This window comes from Paroedura picta, chromosome 3, assembly GCF_049243985.1.
Source record: "Paroedura picta isolate Pp20150507F chromosome 3, Ppicta_v3.0, whole genome shotgun sequence".
NCBI classification, from domain to species: Eukaryota; Metazoa; Chordata; class Lepidosauria; order Squamata; family Gekkonidae; genus Paroedura; species Paroedura picta.
The window spans coordinates 137,956,952-137,970,437 of record NC_135371.1 but is presented as its reverse complement, the minus strand read 5'-3'; the positions used below and the strand labels follow the sequence as shown (position 1 = coordinate 137,970,437).

The 13,486-nt window shown below is 40.4% G+C and overlaps 1 protein-coding gene across 5 annotated transcripts in view; it reads right to left on the bottom strand.

Annotated features, from left to right (window-relative positions):
- RPTOR (regulatory associated protein of MTOR complex 1) overlaps positions 1-13,486 on the bottom strand; it is a 520,373-nt gene that overhangs the window by 137,731 nt on the left and 369,156 nt on the right. For all 5 annotated transcript variants that reach the window (XM_077328221.1, XM_077328217.1, XM_077328219.1 and 2 more), the window contains 5 exons: positions 6,992-7,066; positions 5,386-5,451; positions 5,018-5,209; positions 4,464-4,604; positions 428-545 (listed from right to left, as the gene is read on the bottom strand). In XM_077328221.1, the coding sequence (XP_077184336.1) occupies positions 428-545; positions 4,464-4,604; positions 5,018-5,209; positions 5,386-5,451; positions 6,992-7,066 (592 nt within the window). The remainder of the gene's footprint in view (positions 1-427; positions 546-4,463; positions 4,605-5,017; positions 5,210-5,385; positions 5,452-6,991; positions 7,067-13,486) is intronic.

The following is a 13,486-nucleotide window of genomic DNA, read 5'->3' as shown; positions in this document are numbered from 1 at the left end:
GTTGTTGTTGTTGAAATGTTGTTCTAGTTATTCTAGTTGGTATGTTATTGTTATATTGATATTGTTCTATGTAAACGTTCTGAAATGTTTTTTGAAAACTGCCCAGAGCCATAGGGAAGGGCAGTATAAAAATATAAATCAATCAATCAATCAATAAATAAATAGCAGCCTTTAATTCAGGACACATTACAACTTTATACACAGCACCATGTTATCTTGACAATGACCTGGTCTGTGGAGACAAGAGAAAAGTTCACTCTTAATGACTCTAGCAGTGAAACACAAAAGGATTTCACTCTTTTCTGATTGAAGATAAAATGTCATAATGCAGGAAAATGCAGACTGTACCAGCAATATCATCTGCTGCAATATCCCCACCTACCCACAGAAGAAACTGTTTTTGACCACAAAGAAAATGTAACAGCACCTGGAGCAGCAGGAGAAGGTGGTGCATAATTCTTTTCTTCTTCCATAAACTGCAAGGCAACAGTGCAGAAATTGCTTTCATACTGGACTACGAGGTGACTCAATGCTACCACCAGCTCCTGTGGAGAGGCAAAGGGAAAAAAAATTAGACCTCTGATCACTGTGTGTACATCAAACAACTAACTGTAAGGAATAACTCCCATCTTTGCAAAATTTGGGGAGCATTTCAATCAGCAGGTGCCTGGTGTCTCAGAGAGCAGAAAATAAGATATCCAACACTCAAAGTCAAAGTTTGAGGAATGTTATTTGCTGAAATGCTGTGATTTTCATGTTATCTAAAGAAACTGCACTGTCAACAAGTTGTTCTTGGATAAAGGGTTCAAGCTTTAAAAATAAGACCCACTGGTTCCATCCATGCACGCTGAGAAATGTACAATTCATTTAAGCACTCCTAAGCTGACGGACTGCAATTTCATAATTTCACAACTTGTATATACTAAAAAGTTTACAACATGCTATCAGAACAGAATTTAGTGAGTATGTGTGGGAGGAGGGGGAGGCACACAGAGAAAGTAACTGCTTGTGTGACTTGGGTCACCTACAACGAAAAATCAAAATGCATTCTAAAATTAAAAAAAAAATCTAGACCACAGATGGAATTGTGTCCATGTTTGAGACTTATCCAGCAGTCTTAATTCCATACCCTGCAAATAATGCCCTTCCAAAATTTCTATATAATGTCCTCCATAGGTCTCCTCTGCAAATTATCTATAAGCAGAAGCAGACAGGTATTCTGGATTCATTATAGCATATTGTTGTAGAGGAGTGTTTTAATGTAAGAACTGCCTCCAAATCTTCCTTTAGAGCAAAGGTTAGAGACCATTATTTCTTCGAAGAGCTATGTTTCAAGACAAAGGCAGACAAGAAAAAGATTTATGCAATAATTTCTACACCAAATGGAAGATCTGTCTTCTCTACCTTACAGGATCATGTTATGCAGAGATCTTAAAAGGTCTCAGGCAAGTCTGAGATGATGTGAGAATACTGTCTTTGTGACCTTTTGTGCTTACCACTGACCTATAGTACCTCCCTGAGAGACACATGATATGGAAAGAATTTCTGCAGTTATACCGACTCTGAATTCTAAGATTAGATCTACACATTTTTTACTCAACTCAGCAAGACCAATTCTCAAGCAAGAATAATGCTGCTTATGTGCTGCTACCCTGTACAGATTCACTGGGCGCCAACAGCATATACTTATTCCTCACTTCTTTTCTTGCACAAAGTAAACAGTAAAGATGCTATTGCTTAGCAAATGCCTTCTCTTTTGCAATATTGTAGCAGAAAACACTGCTGTCTGAACAGCTTTAAAAATCCCTGTGAATCAAGTCCCTGTGAAACCAATCTTCTGACAAAATTAATGCTCATCTGTCACTTTGAGAGTGGATGAGGGCACTTTTTTATACCTGATTTGGTGAAACATTGATTTTTCCTTCACTTTGGTGTGAAGATCTGAAGAAAGCTGGAGTGTTTGACTCTACAATAAATTCTCTGCAACAAAAGCCTTTTATTCATTATTCTTAGCCAGTCTCCCCTTATTCTTTGATTCAGCCAAGTATTGTCAAACTGATGTATTTTCACATGGACTATTGAAATGGACGCCATTTCATTCCTCTCCTGTCCGCAGACCCCTCCCTTCTGCACTTCTCAGGACATAATAAATTATACTAAAGGGCAAGACTCTTGCATGACAAAGGAGCCTGCAATCTGCAGTGTGAAGATTTGTCAACCTGTTCTACAGTAGTCTGAGTGCCTGGCAGAAACATCGTGATATACTCCACAAACTGCAGATCTGTCTGTACTGTGTGATGCAGGTCAAAGAAAGGAAGCAACTAGAAGTTCAGCTATTGGCTGTGCTGCTGAAGTCCTACTTACTCAAACAGGTATCAGAAAAGTTGAAGTGTATTTTGCTTGAAACAGAATGTAGGACATGGGTCTGGCCACTGTGCCTGTGAGTACAAGGCAAGTGGCTCTTGTAACTATTGATCCATACATGGGAGGTCAGAAAATGCAACCAGTTCATTAAACTACTATTTCATTCCCCCTCACTTATGGAAAAGCTCTTTGCTAAAGTAAAATGTCCTGTTTTCCTTCATCCTTGCATAGCCAATCCCCTTTTTCTCCCAGAGGGCTGCCAGATACTTCAAGTATCCAGTAATAAATTAAAGTTTCATATTTAATTTCATAGCTTGTAATGTAAGACACTAGTACCAATACAGTGTTAAACAGAAGAGCATTACAACAGACTGAATGTGGCTCGTGTTTCCCGAGGAAGAAATGAAACAATCTCCAAATTGGAGGCAGAGGCCAGCATGGCTAATCTCATTTCCTTGTCTCTTGTTCGTTCTTCATGGGATTTAAAAAGACAGCAGTGACATAACAAGCTTGACAGCTTCCTCCTGACAGATATATTTTTCCTTTGGCATTCAGCAACATTCAGACATGCACTTTCCAGTATTGGATGTGCTGCAGAGTCTAATATAATTTTTAATGCCTCATCTTTCATTGTTTTGTTATACAATGCCATTTTGTGTCTCAAGAGGGATCTCCCATACTGCACAGCAAATTAAATGCCATATTGATAAAGACTTTATGTCTAGACATACTGGGCAAAATGTAGCACCTTCGTGTTCAGGATAAACAGGAAAGGCATTTAAGTATTTCATAGTGATAGCACAGAAGTCATGATGGTTAACAGTATCCATAAAGCTTGTGACCTCAGCTTAAGGACTGCTCCCCCCCTCCCCCTGAGCAAATGCTATCCTAAATCATGCTCTGGGTGCTGAGCTTAATTTTATATTTCCTTTAGAAAAGGGATGCTATTCTTCAGGCAGAAAACACAATGCCAAGCAGACACTGACATTTGTGTAAACCTCCCAGGAAATGGAGAGACAGAATGATCGACAAGGTGGGACTTGCTATTCAGAAAAATCACTGTGAATAAAGGGCTGATATAACCCGCTGTCATGCAAGAGCAGTGATGACACACACTCAGTCACCAAGCAGCTGGCCAGTAGCACTTTCAGGATGCATGTCTCCTTGAGATAGCAAGGGTGGGGGAGGGAGGAACAGTAAAGGGCAGGAATAAGAAAGGCAAGTTCTCTGTTAACAGGAAATAATTTCATTTTCAAGAACCAATATTTTTAAAACCCACATAATGGCACCTGCATACTGATGAAGCTAATTCTGTTTCTAGCAATGCACACATGCTAGGGGGGGGGGTGGGGGGTGGGGAGAGAAAACCTATTCTTAACTGGCAGTTCTGTTGATGACAAGGAATAAAAGCAAGGAAAAACCAATAAGAACTGGCTGTATTTGGGCCAAAGAGGAGGATTTCTGCCAGTCATTTAACATCATAATTTAATTTGAAAAGAAGAATGCAAACAGGTCCAATCTCACTGCATGGGCAGCTACAAGAAACACACATCAGGAACATGAGTCAAGTGCCGAAGACAAAGCTTACTTGAGGCTAGATAGCCATTACCACTAACCACATCTACACAAGATATTCATCCTCATGCATCCCACAAGGAATGCCCTACAGAGCAGCCATTTCCAAACACATCATGTTTTCCACCATTGCTTACTGCTGCCAGATAGTGACATGAGTATTAGTACATTTTTTAAATGTGGTGCTCCCTTTGAAGCATCACTAGCTGGAGAAAGGAACAACCATTAACTTCTGGAATAAGAAGCTACCCTTTAAAGTACAAAAGGATCTGGAAATCCTAAATTATGTCTAACAACATTATAAAAATTAATATGTTCTGATATTATGGCATGTTTATGAGCTATTCTCCAGGGGAAAATAAAACTTATACACAAATTGCCAAGATGCAGTCTGAGTTGCTCATAAGAACAGACAAAATTGCCTCACATCCAATGTGACTATCCAGCCATCTAAACAAGCACAAACTAGTCTGATGGGGCGGGGTGACCTGCATAAAACTACGCCTCCCCATCCTTTTCTATACCTTCCGGACCATGGGGCTTCCATCATTGATGAGCTGGGCCAGCATCATTGCAACATTGTGATCGATGGTGGTAGAATGATCAGTCCGCTCAGCTGAATTCCCTACAAAGGTGCCCAGGGCAAAGACTGCAGAGCAGCGAACCTGCAAGAGAAACATGATTCACTTAAGTCCCAGTTCAGACTTTTAGCCTGCCCTTTCTGCTGTACTCTTCAGTCTCACTTGTATGTACTGGTGCACCACAAATGATGCAAAAAGCCCACACCCACTACATTGGAAAGGATTCCCAAATTAAGGTTATTTGTATATTGGATATATTTGAGATATATTTGAGATAATTATTTCTTACAACTAAGTGAGTTGATAACTGAAATCTAGTTAGTCTCTAAATTAAGTTAAGTTAACTTGATGCAAAAACAATGCAAGGCTATTGGGGGGGGGGGGGGCTGGGCACGAATCAGGCAATTTGATGTTAGTGAATCTGGCCTTGCTAGAGCAATCAAACAATGGCTCCATTCTTTCCTGTGGATTCTTATTAAAAAATCTAGTAAGGTTACCTCTGGGATTGGATCAGACAGAAGACTGTAGAGCTTTTCATGGGCACTATCTCTCACACCACACCACCTTGCAGAGTCAAAATTCTGCCAGATACGGCCCAGGCAAATTGCCACCCACTGGCGCAAAAGAGGATGTGGATCATTCAACTGCTCCAAGCAAATGGCAATCAAGTTTCCTTGAAGACAGGCTTCCTACAACAAAGTATTGAAACAAATAGATGCCAATATATCAATATCTAAGGAAATGATCCAACGAAAAACAGAAATACATTCTCTTAGGCCAGTGGCATGCAACCTTTAAAAATAAATCCAGATTATTCAAGAGGTCAAAATCAGTGGCAACCATCCCTTTCCCCTTTTGAACTCACCTGCCCTGTATTGTAGTTGTTAACAATCACGGCCAAGATGAAAGCTGTCATTGTCCTGTGTTCAGCCTTCAAACACATACACAAGAAAAATTTAATTATCCTCAGAGGCCCAGGGCATCTTACAAGAAATTTTCAAATATACAAAATTTGTTAATTAAGTTTTAAAACTCTAAAATTCATAATTACAATTAACATCAATCCCATTTTTTTAATTCAGCCCTTAGGCTGCAACCTCTTTATACGGTGCTTAGATGAGATGAGTGCAGAAACCGAGGGGTTCTTAGATTGTTTTGGAATGGCTTTTCAAGCAGGGAGGTCAATCTCTTGATGTTATTTCTAGGCCTCAACCATAGACCTGATGGAACAGCAGCCTACTTATTAAGTATCAACCTTTCCCAATTCTCTCTAACTGTCTTTAGATGTCTAAAGACACATGGTGAAAGAAAACAAGAGAACCATAGGGGATTAGATTGTAAGTGGGTGGACAGAAGGGATTGTGTAGGTGCTTGGCTCTTGCGGCCAGTAGATGACCCTGGAGGTACCTTCCAACTCTATGATTCTATAACTGTGATATAAATCAACAAAAATCATCTTAATTTACCTTTAAGCCTTCAAGTTTAAAACATACAGATGTTGCAAAGTAAGTTTAACTTCCCCCTCCCCCATATATGCAGCCCTTGTTGGAGGAATCTGTACCATTGTCTTTAGGAGACTCTGAGAACATTCAGTCACAGTATGGCTGAACTTTGAATTATTTCAATTAAATTATTTCACATATATTAGCATGTAAGGCTGGAAACTACTATTCTAAATAACGTCAACCACACAGCAAAACCTGTGGCAGTACACTTGCACACCAGTACACATATCACAGCTCTGTTAGAAAATGGAAAAGGAAAATGTTCTTCATAGGTTTTTCTACCCTTCTCTAAAAGAAATTTGGGGATTTTCTGCTATATCTTGATAGATATCAATATGGTTGCCTTGTGCTCCAAAGAAATAAAAGAATTATATAAACATTTCCCCAAGGTTACAGTGTTTCATATGCAGTAAGGAGCAATGGGAAATTATTTTGTACTTTGCTATATTTCCCCCTTAGTGCAAGGTTTTAAAAAACAAACGTAGAGAACAGTGCTCCAATAGCTGTTGCTCATGACTGCAGTATAGTGAAGAAGAAAAAAAGAATATCATTGTGTATCTTTTTTTTCCAGAGTTGAGAATATTTATTGGAAAAATCTGCACTATAGCTTCTTTTTTAAAAAGCTGGAATAGGTTGTTACACAATCCCCTGACAATAAATAACCTCTCAATCTACTTATGTTATCTTTTTTGCAAAGAAAAATAAATACTAAAAGAATATTTGTGTAGAAAATTCTTTGAGTGCATAAAAATAATCTGGACATTTTAAGTCTTCTCTTTGGTTTGTCTAGTCCACTGCAACCTCACTCGTCAACCTCACAGTTGCACGTTGCAGCTACATAATAAGAATCTCTCTCCATCTACAAAATTGTCTTATAACAGCAGCACAGCAGCACAGCCAAGACAGAGCAGGCTATCTGAACAGAATTTGAAGAGGGAAGGGGGAAAACTGATCATTTGTCCTTACCGGCATGTAGGGATCTGCCAAAACAGAAAGGAAATATTTGTGACCATTGTCCTTCACAAGGTCGGCTTGGCATGACTGAAAAACAAAAAAAGGGGGAGGGGACAATGAGTACAATAACCAGAGGAGAATTTCTTTTATGCCTGTGGATGATTTATGAATATTTCATATCATAGCAATTTTTTTCTCCTCCAAAACCAATTTTCAATTGATCAGTGACAGAAAAAAACTTTGAAGCAATGTCTTTGCTGTGACAGCGGACAATACTGGTCCAGATTTGTGTTACAGAAGCACACAGATAGGATAGCTGTCCCCTATCCAAGCAGCTGAAGGACCATGGGCAAGATTCCACAAGCTGTTAATTCAGTTCTTCAGTTGTGTGTGGGTTTGGAGAGTTCTTGGAGGCAATTATCAGCAAGCCACATCTGTAGAGAATAGTTCAGCTCTTGCTCATTCAGCCTAAGCAATGGAACTGGGAGAACAGCCATCTGCAAGCTTCCGCCATACTATATAACATTATGTCTTTTCTAAAGGACAAAACCTCAGGAGTCCTATTTCTCCTCTAGTGACTTTTAAACTCCAAAATGCAGACAGCTATGGGGAGAAAGAGAGGATGATTTTTAAATATTGACAAGCTTCTCCCTATGCAGATTTGTTATACTCCTTCTAAACATATCACCCAGCACAACACAAATATTTTAGATTTCCATGCTTTCCTCCCAGAAAAGGCAGACACTGGAATCCAATTTGTTATATGACTGCGATCAAGCCATGAATTGTAGAATTTGGCTTCCGGCAAATTTCTAACCTCTGTAGCTGTAGAAATAAGCTGACAAGAGGCTCTGCTTCTCAATGTCTAACAATTTCCATTATTTCTCTATTACTATTACTGGACTTACTTCCAGCAGGATAGATTACCTGTCTCACTATGAAAATCACTGGCAACAACTCCTGATGTAAAAGTTGGTATCCAACATTGGTATCTAATGAATCAACATTTTGTGTACTACAGCAAAATCAGAACATTGCTGAAGAGTACTTTAATAATTTCAGTCACAATATGAATCAACATTTCATGTACTACAGCAAAAGCAGAACATTGCTGAAGAGTACTTAAATAATTTCAGTCACAATGTGAATCAACATTTCATGTACTACAGCAAAATCATAGAATAATAGAGTTGGAATGAACCTCCTGGGTAATCTGGTCCAGCCCCCTGCACTATGCAGGACACTCTCAACCCTAACACTCATCCACTGTAACCTGCCACCCCCTTGAGCCTTCACATAATCAGCTTCTCCGTCAGATGGCTATCCAGCCTCTGTTTAAAAATGTCCAAAGATGGACAACCCACCACCTCGCGAGGAAGCCTGTTCTACTGAGAAACCACACTAACTGTCAGGAACTTCTTCCGGGTGTTGTGACGGAATCTTTTGAATTAATTTCACTCCCTTGGTTCTGATCCATCCCTCTGGGGCAAGAGAGAACAACATCCTCTATATGGCAGCCTTGAAGATGGCTATCAGATCCCCTGTCAGTCACCTCCTCTCCAGGCGAAACAGATCAAGCTCCCTCATACATCTTGGTCTCCAAACCCCTCACCATTTTTCTTGCCCTCCTCTGGACATGTTCCAGTTTGTCTACATCCCTCTTCAATTGTGGTGCCCAAAACACAGTACTCCAAGTGAGGCTGAACCAGAGCAGAGCAAAGTGGTACCATCACCTCCCGCGAACAGGAAATGATACTCCGTTTGATACAGCCCAAAATCTCATTTGTCATTTTAGCCACCGAGTCATACTGCTGACTCATGTTCAATGTATGGTCTACTAAGACTCCTGGATCCTTTTCGCACATACTACTGCCAAGACAAGTCTTCCCCATCCTATATTGGTGTATATGGTTTTTCCTACCTAAATGAAGAATTTTACATTTGTCCCTATTTAATTTCATGTTATTCAGTTTAGCCCACTTCTCAAGCCTTTCAAGATTATCCTGTATTTTGATTCTGTCTTCTGTTGTGTTTGCTACCACTCCCAGTTTAGTATTGTCTGCAAATTTAATATCTACCTACTCTAATTTTTCATCCAAATCATTTATAAATATGTTGAACAACACAGGCCTCAGGACAGATCCCTGGAGTATTCCACGTGTCAATTTTCTCCTAGCAGATGCTGGACCATTAACAAGTACCCTTTGGATATGATCTGTCAACCAGTTATAGATCCACCTGACAGAATTAGGTTCCATACCACATTTTACCAACTTGTCAACAAGAACATCATGTGGAACCTTATCAAAAGCTTTACTGAAATCCAGATAAACTATGTCTACAACATCCCCCTGATCCAGCAAAGTAGTCACTTTCTCAAAAAAAGAGATAAGGTTGGCCTGATATGACTTGTGAAACCTGTGCTAAGTCTTAGAAATCACAAGCTCTCTGTTCCAGCTGCTCAAGGATCAACTGTTTAATTATTTGTTCCAAAATTTTGTCAACTACAGATGTCAAGCTGCCGGGTTGGTAGTTACCCGGATCTTCCTTTTTCCCTTTCTTGAAGAAGAGGACAATATTCGCCTGCCTCCGATCATTTGGCACCTCACCTGTTCTCCAAGGAGTGTCAAAAATAAAGGACAGAAGTTCATAGATGACATCTGAAAGTTCTTTTAGTACCCTTAGATGCAATTCATCTGGCCCAGAAGACTTTGTTCCATTTAAAGAAACTAAGTGTTTATGGACTGCCCGCACAGTGATCCTAGGCTACCATTCCCATCCTCTCTGTTATGATACATTTTTGCCACATTGAGCACTATTTCCCTCACTAGAGAAGCCTGGGAAAAGGAGACAAGCAGTTTAGGCCTTTCTCCATCATCTGTTATAATTTTACTTTCTTGTCCTCGCAGTTGTCCTACAGAGTCCCTACTCTTTTTCTTTTTTCCTGTGTTTAGCACTTTTTGCTAGCCCAAGCTTCCTAAGCATGGGAGACAGGAAGAATGACCATCATTTGGGCCATCCTTGCTTCACATTTCAGACACTTTAAAAAAAGAACCATGAGGGAAAAAAGGAGAGATCTAGCCACTTCAAGAAAATGGAGGAATTTTCCTAAACATAACTACTCCTTTCTTCTTCTTTGTATAATCAGTACCTGTCAATTTATTTGTATGTATTTTTATTTCAGACTGAGGCCTAAAAGCTGATTGAAGTCCTCTTAAGGTAAAGGTAAAGGTATCCCCTGTGCAAGCACCGAGTCATGTCTGACCCTTGGGGTGACGCCCTCCAGCGTTTTCATGGCAGACTCAATATGGGGTGGTTTGCCAGTGCCTTCCCCAGTCATTACCGTTTACCCCCCAGCAAGCAAGCTGGGCACTCATTTTACAGGGGCACAAAAAGAGATCTGAGGGAGGACTGCTAGCCCCCCCACATCATGTGACTTTTTGGGTGAGAAAGGCACTCTACTCCTCTCTGAAGGGAGGGGGTAGCACTTCTTGGAGTGTAAAATATAGACAGATAGCTTGCTACGTAGCTCCTCTACATGGTAGGCCTGCAAAGATGCAGAAACTATGAGACTGCACAGAAACTATGAAGATGAACTAAAGAATTCAAATAAGAAGACAGGTATAACTGCAACAACAACCAGTAAACAGGTTTGGATAACATGGAGGCTAATGACAGGAGATACTGATCAGTGTTGGAGAAGAAAAAGATGATCAAGAAGCAGAATCTGGCAAAATCAGCTGAAGAGAAACAAGTCTAAGTAAAGGAAGAAGAGCAGGCCTGCTTTCAGTGAACAAAATGAATCTATAGCTGTTGAATCAAGGTTCTATGGTACAGCAGAAATGAACATGGATAGCTTTGTTTACACAGTAAGAGAGAATGACTAAAAGGACCAATGATACAAAACTCAGAAGCCTCCCAGTCACAGTTCTTGGCTAGCTTGCTGGGTGAAGCAACAATCCAAGCTAGATTTAGGTTAGGCTTTCTCAACTAGGGTTTTGATGGCCCTGGAAGCATTTCCCAAATGGGTAGGAATTAATTTTTAATATACTTTTAAAATTTGTTAAACATTTATTAGGTGATATGACTACATTTGGTCATGTCAACCTGCTCCCCCCTCCCCCAAATGGCCAATGATAGGCCTGGAGGGGTTGGGGAGAGGAGGGTCCACAGATGGGTTTCCCAACCATATTTTGCACAATCATGCTACTTTGGGGGTTTTGTGAAGCTTGAAGAATATTTCAGGGGTAAAAAAGTTGAGAAAGACTGATTTAGGTGGATAATCATGTCAGTCTGGAGCAGCAGAACAAAGTTTGAATCCAGTGGCACCTTTAAGACCAACAACATATTAATCAAAATATAATATTTCCTGTGCACACAAATGAAAGCTTATCCTTATCCATGGTTCCTCTATATATTTGTGAAACAGCCTGGGGAGTGGAACGTGTCCAGCTGTCCAAGTTGGAATATGGCCAATCAGGGTGCAGCCAGCCCCTGCCTCTGCAGCTCCTGCCCTCCATCTCTGGACTCTAGCCTCTTTGCTCTCAGATCCCTATCAGTGTTCAACTACCCAAAAGTAATCTATCCACAATATCCACATTTCTATACCTCATCAGCATGGCACATTCCTATTTGCTTCAATGAGCAGAAGCTGAGCTGTACCGAGTACATGGGAGGTAACAGAAAATGGCTTGTTCCGATGTAGGGCCCAATGCACAGGTAGTCAAACTGCGGCCCTCCAGATGTCCATGGACTACAATTCCCATGAGCCCTTGCCAGAGAATGCATGGTAATTGTAGTCCATGGACATCTGGAGGGCCGCAGTTTGACTACCCCTGGCCCAATGCATACAAACAAGCGTCCACAGAGAGGCCAATTTAAACTGCTCCACATGTTCGTTGCTCCACAACAACAAGCAATGTGCAGCGAACACCTTCCCGCACAACACCAGAATTTTCTTCACATTACCAGAAACTCCTTTTTACCACTATGTTACAATGGCCCAGAGGAAACTATTGGATTCAAAAACTCCATTGCACCATATGCAAAAAGCCTGCCACATGCAGCAGCTATGTGGTAGGGAGCCATTTCTAGATGTACCTGTGGTGTAAGTTAGTTACATGCATCAGCCCTTATACACAGGCTCTGCTGCTTTCAGGCCCTCACATGTTACGAGAGTCAGGATTATAGGGAGACCTGCCCACCACAAAGCGACTCACCCAACAGATAGCTGCTATGGTAAGCCTGCTTTAAAAACAAACAAAATCCCAACAAAAAAGCTGCAAAATGGCTAGGCCTTGAATCCACTCAACTGATCCATTGCTGTAGGCTCCTGAAAGGCCAGGCCTGCAATCCAAAACAAGAAAAAGTGGCTCACTGAATTTATGCCTTCTACCCTCAAGTTAAAACATCTCTCTTGACCTCTAAGATGGAGGCTTTATCCTTGTTGGGGAAAAAAAACTTTAAGGTGATCCTCTTGATCCAAGAGGAGCATCAGCGAAATCCTGCAGTCTACTACCCAGACAGGGCTGGTATGGAGGAACATACAAATCTTCCTCCCCTTGGTGATTCAATATTGACATGTGACACTACCTGTTACCAAAAGGACACATTTCCTAAGAATAAGGACTTTACCCTGTCAACACTAGAGAATTCATAAGCCCTATCTCTCTGCATGCACCACCCATCATAAAGAAGTGCATTTGCTAGCATCCAATCATTGGACACAAATACCTGAAAGAAAAGAATTCATTATGAGAATAAGCATCCCCCACATTTTCACATGGAGTGCCAATTAGATGTGAATAAAAAAACCTTGTTTTTACTGCTAATAATCCTCATCAGCAAGCTCTTTTTGAGACACCCTGTACTAGTATTGAAGCTCAGGCTTTGTGTATGACATATTAAGGCCAGAAAAGGGAATAAATGCATAAGTATGTATATATTTCTTTATTTATATAAAAGAAAAAAGTGACAACTGGTAGAGAGGAGAGAAGGGAAGAATGTTGATTTCACTTTGAACTCTCCTTGCAGCGACTGTTTCTTCCAGATTCTACATGTCAGAGGACAAAGTGTGGTATGTGTGTGGGGAGGGGAATAGCAATGCATTTTTAATCAGGAATATAGAGTAAAGGTTGGTGGGTCTAATCGTCAAAAGGAGAGGCTGAAAAGACATAGATATAAGAGAGCATTTTATTGGTGAAATGTCCTTCTAATTGTGCCCCCCCCCCCAATTTGGAGTTACCTATCAGGGAGGTTGTGGAGGACTCTTCAGTGATATAACTAAACAAATCACGAGCTTCACAGATAAATATAATTCCACATGTTTATAAATATATATATGAAATGCAAGTCAGATGCCTTTTCTATTGGCTTCTTCAAATTACAGCCCCTCACTGAGGGTAAGGAATGGAGGAAGAGTCTGGAGGAAGCAAGTGACTTTTTTCAAACTTCCAAATTCATTTAAATATATTGAGAACATGTCAAAAACATCATTTTATAAACAAA